The sequence below is a fragment of the Poecilia latipinna genome, unplaced genomic scaffold (assembly GCF_001443285.1).
Source record: "Poecilia latipinna isolate Pla-1442-1.1 unplaced genomic scaffold, P_latipinna-1.0 Scaffold1385, whole genome shotgun sequence".
Taxonomy (NCBI): Eukaryota; Metazoa; Chordata; class Actinopteri; order Cyprinodontiformes; family Poeciliidae; genus Poecilia; species Poecilia latipinna.
In genome coordinates this window covers 32,990-40,596 of record NW_015114001.1, presented here as the reverse complement: position 1 = coordinate 40,596, position 7,607 = coordinate 32,990, and the positions used below count along the sequence as shown (strand labels likewise).

Genomic DNA, 7,607 nt, shown 5'->3' with positions numbered 1-7,607 from the left:
GATACAGCATATACATGTGTTAACAAGTCCAGGCTTAATTGCAACTGTGAAAAAGATTTCAAAGGGGGGTTTCCAAAGGCCCCCCCCCCCCCCGTCCAATCCGACAAAGCTGCACGAAAAAATGTGAATAAATTTCACTCTGTAGGCGCAGAGCAAACACAGAAAGACTTGCAGCTATAAATGTACGAAAAGCTGATTCTTCAAAGTACTGACACAGGAGGGTAAACAAACCATGCTACAGTATTTTTACTTGTGAATATTTTTAAGTATTTCCTTCCTTGTCACAGTTGTGTATTACTCTGTGTTTTTCTAGCACACACAGAACATTTGTAGTACATCAAAGTATGTGGCTGTGACATGGCAACATTTTAGATGGTTTGAACAGTATGCATAAAAACTTTATGTCCGTATTTGTCAGTACATTATTGTTTTTTTTTTTCATTTTCTTACATTTCTTTCATTTTCTTTCGTTCTTGCAACATGGGAAGTTACCTACGAGTTAAATTTTTGGCTGTACATTTCCCTACAGCTAGTTTTAGTTCCACAGGCACATTTTTTATTTAGTGCAGTAAGAGGGCAGGTTGTCTAAATATTAAAGCATCAAGCACATTTTTTTTTCTCTTTATGTGGTCTGCTTTCTACATTAGTCTGACATTTTTGGCACTTATTTAGAGCTGGGGAATGTAAACAGTTTTTGAACCAGATTCCGCGCTAGAATGGTACGTGACAGGTGCCATCATTTCCCACTTCCTCGAAGATTTTATCAGGAAACAACCCACATCAAGCTGTAATTTATAATCCAAGCAGTGCAGAAGATCACAGGGCCTGTATATAGAGGTCCATAAATCCAATCCATGAATTCTTAATTGGTGTCAGCCTGCCATTAGCCGCACATGCTGCAATACCCTTAAAAGGAAATCCAGGAAGAGCCAGAGACGGTAGCTTTGAGCAAACAGAAAATAAATAAAACACCTTAACCGTTTTACGGTCACCCTGTTTTGCCTCAATAGTGGTTCTTGTTTATCCTCCCGCCTCCGCACCTGTCTGGTTCTCCAGTGTCAGTGAAAGTAAAAGAAGACTGAAGAGTGGGATATAGTCACGTCAACGTGTAGAGATAAATCCCGACTCTGTCAGCAAGAGATAGGTGCCACAGTTAGATAAGCCCTGCTGCTGGCCTGAAAGTAAACACACGCCTTTAATACATTGTGCACCTGGTCGTGAGTGTGTGTGTGTGTGTCCGTGCATATCGGACGCTGGTCGTACGAGCGTTACTTCCAAAAGAATGAGCTCTCGAGTGCACAAAAAGCATAAATGTGTATGCATCCTTGGGCCTTCTGGCTGGGCGATTCTAGAAACTGAAAGTATAGAATGATATTTGCTACAGAAAGCAGAATGTGATCTCTGTCCTAAATAATTAGCCAGAAGCTTTGATGGGTCGACCTCTGCGTGACTCCTGGGATAATGTAGACGGGTCAGATGAGCACATGAGTATTTTTGGTGTCACTTAGACATGTTGTGTGCCTTAAACTAGATATCTGGAGAAAAACAGCACTGTATGTCAGTCATGACCCCTTGAGGCTGTTGCACACATGCTCACATGTCCCAGCTGGGACCGACAGAAATAGCAGGCTGTTAACAATTAGTGACAGACTGAGCCCAACTTGAATGTAACAGTCTGTCATTGACCAGATGTAATTTGTTTGAAACTGTGTAATGTCTTTTTTGTTTTGTCTTTTTTTTTATTAATGATAAATGCAGCAGAACTTGAAATATGTTGGTTTTCGTCATGTTCGCATAAAACATGGGCTGCTGTGGGATCTGAAAGATCTGCTGATAGTTACAGCAGATAAATGTTTGTCATTTATTATTGTCGTTTTGGAGAAAACATCTGCTGTGTTTAAATACCGCTGGGACTCATTGGCATTTTTTTTTTCTCCCGTATTTTTATTTCGTATCTTTGTCACTTCCTTAGGAACTTTGCACTTGTTGTGGATGCAGTTCATCCGACCGTACCTGGATCACTTATGAGTAATACCGAATGTTGACACTTCTGTTTTTTTTTGTTTGTTTGTTTTTGTTTTTGTTTTTCTTCGTCTCAGGGCCGTTGTTCCAGGGAGAACTGCAAGTACCTGCACCCTCCTCCCCATCTAAAGACCCAGCTGGAGATCAATGGCAGGAACAATCTGATTCAGCAGAAGAATATGGCCATGCTGGCCCAGCAGATGCAGCTTGCCAATGCCATGATGCCCGGCACGCAGCTACCCCCTATGGTAAGAGGACAACACGAGTATGAAATACACCAAAGCGACTGCACAGTGACGCTGTAGTGACGTGGGAGAAAAGGAAAATACGATTGTCATTATTTTATTTTATTTTTTTACAAATGAAAATCCAAAAAGATGGCATTCACTTGTATTCAGCAACACTGCGACACAACTTTGTTGGCTTCTGAAGCCGACGACAGAAGCCAAAGAAGATGACACTGAATTTTATTTAGGGGTCTCAGTTTTAAGGATGCTAAAAACAACAACTTTTACTTCCCTCAATTGTTGGCTACTTTGTGTTGGTCTTTCGCATCAACTCTCAATCAAACATTGTCAGTTAAACAACGACATGGGAAGCTGAAGTTTGTGTTTTTAAGGTGACAAATTGTGAAAAAGTTCAAATATAAACTTCTTTCATAAGGCCTTCCACGTAACTTCATCTCTCTTCAGCTGTTTTTGTCATTAGTTTGTATATTTTCTCAAACAGAAGGCTTGTGAATGCAAACAGTCTCACAATCAGAGTTTTTTTTTTTTTTTTACTTTTTGTTTTGTTCCTGCTCCAGCCCATGTTTTCAGTGACACCAGGCCTGGCGACCAACGCCAGCGCAGCAGCAGCTGCTGCCGCTGCAGCCTTTAATCCCTACCTGAGCCCTGTGTCTCCGAGCCTGATGCCTCCGGAGATCCTGCCCAGCACCCCCATGCTCATGGCCTCCAGCCCCACCGTCAGCCAAGTTCCCAATGCCGCTGCTGCCGCAGCCCAGAAACTGCTGAGAACAGACCGGCTTGAGGTAACAGACAAAACAATGGGTGCAACCTGTTTATTTCTCAGCATTTTTTGTTTTCAAGGGAAAATGCTCCTGTTAGAAGGCAGTCTACTGTATCCCAGTAAGACGTTCACTTTAACCAAATGTACTTCATGCAATGGGTAAATGTGAACATCACAGGTTTAATAGAAGATAAAAAACACAAAAAATGGGACTCTTTCTACTCGAAGGCCCAAGTCACAGGAGAAGTTGTCCTTCATGTCCCTGCTGCTGCCGTCTTGAGGTTTTTCATGACTGAAATCACCAGAAGAAATTCTGATTTGTGTGGAAATTGCTTTTGGTTGAGCAGAAAGCACCAGCAGCAAAGATATGACTCTTAAAAAAACACAGAAAATAATCTATAATCTCTGATGTTGAAAAATCTTCAATATTGCACTAGCAGATTTAACTCAATCTTGCTCATGTATTAGTTAGAAGACGAAGCATGCACAGCAACATTTCTGTTCAATTCAGGTTAGGTGCTAAAAGAAGGTTTTAGCTCTTATTTTAAAGAAAGTGCTGCCCTCTACTGTCTCAAAGTTAAACTTGAGAAGCTTCTGAAGATTAAACTGTGCATATCGTATTTGTTCATACTGGAAAAATGTTTACCTTTTAATAACAAACGGCATTAAACCACAAAGCATGCTGCTTACACCAGGTCTCCCCCCTCCACTTGTTTAACTTTTTTAAAGACATTTACTTAAAATCTCTTTTGTATGCCTAAAATCCTACTTGACCTCTGCTTTAAGCAAGTGGAACCATCAGTAATGTAACAAAGGAAAATAACATTAAGAAATTGGTAGATTTTAAATGTAATAATCTTGCCCAAAAATACAGTTTTAAGACCAAAACTCTTTAAAAATGTAACACAACAGGAAAACTAGCACATACCACTAAGTGTTCCAACTACTAAATGGGTTCACTATAATATTTTACATTTTTATCTTTACACATTTAACCAAATAGAAATATTTTAAATACAGATTTTGTACCTTGTACTGTGTAATTCTCTGTTTATTAGAATCTGTTATTAAGGAGAAAAAGGTGTGTCTGTCCTGCGCAATAAACAATTTATTACTAATTGTTTTATAGCTACAAATCAATATCAAAGCAACAGTAAATAAACGTAACAATTAACGTCATTATAACCTTAATAATCAACATGTTAGATACTTTTAGTAGCAGTAGGTGTTGTTGAGTCAAAGAGAAGCATTTCGATCATGTCGTACATATTTTTCTTTTCTTTTTCTTTTTTTTTTTACTTTTATTTACTACTTCGCAGCGTTTTGATTTTGACGTGGAAACTGTTTAACCATTCTCCCTCTGACTCATTTAGGTGTGCCGGGAGTACCAGAGGGGAAACTGCGCTCGGGGGGAGGGCGAGTGCCGCTTCGCTCACCCTGCAGACAGCACCATGATTGACACCAATGACAACACCGTCACTGTGTGCATGGACTACATCAAGGGCCGGTGCACCAGGGAAAAGTGCAAGTACTTTCACCCCCCGGCCCACCTGCAGGCCAAAATTAAGGCCACCCAGCATCAGGTGAACCAGGCCACGGCTGCCGCGGCCATGGTGAGCGTTCCCTTTCAGTGCGGTCGCACTCATTCAAATCCAGAAAAGACAGAGAGAGAGAGAGAGAAGTTTTGTATTTGCTAGCAAGTGTAGCTGTGTTGAGCCAAAGTTAATCACCTTCATGTTTGAACGTGTCTCGCCTTCCTAATTGGTTGTTGTGTAACATTTTCAGTTCTGCTTTTGCCAGGTCAAATATTAAAAGGTCTGCATGTTGGTGTGGGTAAAATCTGCTCTGTGCTGGATGACATGAAGAAGGATGAGACAACAGTGTACTGTAACCAGGACTACTGTCATGTCAAGCGTTTTTTTTTTCTTCTTCCTCATTTGTCAAACCATTTGTTTCGTTCCTTGTTCATCTCATCTCAGACCACGAGCAGAGAGTCCAGTTCCTTTTCTGTCCGTCTCTCTCTGCCTGGCCTCCTTTATGACTCCATTGTTTCTGTTGTTCCTACCTACAACTTCTCTTCCTCTTGATATTATTTGAAACGATTTCATTGTGCCTTCTGTCTTTTCCTGCTGTGATGGTGCCGGTGAATTAGTAGCGCAGCCACACGTCCCGTTTATCTCCACGTGCTTTTTAGTGGTGCAGCAATACAGAGAACATGGGGGTGAATCAGTGTAATGTGACGTGACGTGCACAGTGAAACGGAGAAATGTGAATTTACCCCCTTGTACATTTTTTTTTTTTTTTGCTGTTTATTTGCTGAGGCTCTTTTCAAATGATGGATGAATCATTTTCTGTTTTCATTTATTCCTGTGTGAAAATAACCACTGTAGTCCGGTAGTTATCATCTCTCTGATGATGATTTAACTGTTGAGTAGTAGAGCTAATGTCCACACTGTGCATGCCTTAGCCCTGTTATCCCCTTTGTATATTGCATTCCAATGATTTGTTTTTTTATTTTTGTTTTTTCTCACCTATACCCAAACTGCACTGCTGCCCCCATGATGCACCTCTGCTTGCTGGTTTATGTTAATGCGCTTGAACCCCATTGGCCCATTGCCATCATGTGCTCGCTGCCTGCTAATTAAGACTCAGTCGGCTGTCAAATCACTGAAGCGACCCCTCGACGCAACCTTTGACCTGGTACTATGACCTTTCACCTTTTAGCTTGGCACGCATGTGGCTTTGTTGTGCAGCAGTGTTTTAACCAAAGATACTTAGCTTTTTGTTGTTGTGTGTTTTTTTGTTTTGTTTTGTTTTACAATGTTCGTCTCAGTGCAGTGTGTGTTCTTCTCCTTCTTCTTCTTGTTACTCTATAACTGCTGCTTGTGATACAATGACTGTGGCCCGTTAAGAGTTCAAACGGTTTGTGTCAAATGTGCAAAAACACAAATTCACTGTTGCAGATTGTGGTAAAGAGCCACAGTCATTTCATCGCCTGCAGCCTGTCTAACAAAAGTTAGCGAGGGCGAGGGAAGTAGAGCTTCTATTAAAGTGGCATGGCTTCAAGTCTTGTGTGTCTAAATGTCAGTGTCAATCAAATGTGTGCATGTCTGTGTTGCTAGTGCATGGGTAATGGATCTGGGTGGGGGCTAGGCTAACCAAACAGGAGTGATCCCACATTAACAGGTTAGTTGTAACAAATGATAGTTCACTCATATCTTGATCTTGACACTAATCACCAGAAGTCAAGAATGGCCTAACGCCAAGTGTTACGCCTTGCAGTTATTTATTTGATTATTTATTTTCTTGGCTTTAAACCATTTTTGATAGATTTTTTTATTTTTTTTCTGAGAGTGAACCATCACTTAAACATGGCTTACACAGTTTATCATGGAGCTAGCAGTGCAGCCTCCCTTTCTCTGTGCTTACTACCTGTTCCACCTCGTTAGCAGCCTCATTGTTTTAATGGTTAATGCTTGCTTTATTAGTCAGCCTTATGTGTGTGTAAAGTTAATAATAAAGCCTTTTTTTATTAATATGTAAATGCCTGTCAGCTCATAGCTCCAGTAGGCATCATGCTCCTGCTTGTGTAGTATTTGTGTCAGACTGCTGCTTGCTTGCTACTGATGATATGATATTGTAATTGTTGTACACACAAAGATGTTGTGGCTCTGTTTCTCTGATGTTCTCTAACGTTTTTTTTCTTGTTTTCTTCCCTGTCTTTGCCTCTTTCTAACACACCTTCTCTAAATTCCACACACCTCTCTTTCTGTCTATCTCTGCCTCTTGTTTTTTTTTTGTTTTTTTTTTTTCCCTTTTCACTGTCCTCCCTCCATGTGGACGGGCAGGGCATCACCCCTAGTGTCATGGCTCCCCTCCCAAAGCGGGCGGCTCTGGAGAAGGCCAACGGGGCCACAGCCATGTTTAACACTGGCATGCTTCAGTACCAACAAGCCCTGGCCAGCATGCAGTTTCAGCAGCAAGCTGCTTTCCTCCCATCAGGTATGGCTCCCGAAGCAATCAGCCAGAGGATGGTGGATCAGTATAACCTGGCTTCTTTGCTTGGCTGGGGTTTGGCAGGGTGATAGATTGCAACACAGCTCAGTTGGGTCATAAACAGTTCAACTATTTCATCAGACAGGAGGAAATTACAGAACTGAGTAAACAAGAACTTCCACTTTGAACCAACATAGATTCATATGTTGTAAAAGTTTTTGTAGAACTTGAATTTTTTTTTCACATTTTGTCACCTTAGAACGATATACTTCAGTAATATATATATATATATATATATATATATATATATATATATATATATATATATATATATATATATATAGTTTGTTGTCTTTTTTGAGTATGGGGTGTAATGATTAATTAAGTGGGACAAAAAACTGATGCAATGCTTTCAGCACTTTACATAAATAAAAAAATGTATTAAAGTCTGATGCAATCTTCAGATTTGGTGGTAAAATAGAAAAGCACTGGAGTTGGAGAACCTTTCACTAAACGCACCATCTCCATCATTAAAGATGGTCGTGGCTGTAACGTACTGAGGGGAATACAAATGCAAGCTA

General features: G+C 40.5%; 1 protein-coding gene across 1 annotated transcript in view; it reads left to right on the top strand.

Annotated features, from left to right (window-relative positions):
• Positions 1–2,087: 2,087 nt before the first annotated feature.
• Positions 2,088–7,607, top strand: part of LOC106962206 (muscleblind-like protein 1) — a 13,087-nt gene continuing 7,567 nt past the window's right edge. Inside the window, exons 1-4 of the mRNA XM_015056463.1 lie at positions 2,088–2,270; positions 2,828–3,052; positions 4,404–4,643; positions 6,879–7,032. Of these exons, the coding sequence (XP_014911949.1) occupies positions 2,202–2,270; positions 2,828–3,052; positions 4,404–4,643; positions 6,879–7,032 (688 nt within the window). The 5' untranslated portion in view covers positions 2,088–2,201. The remainder of the gene's footprint in view (positions 2,271–2,827; positions 3,053–4,403; positions 4,644–6,878; positions 7,033–7,607) is intronic.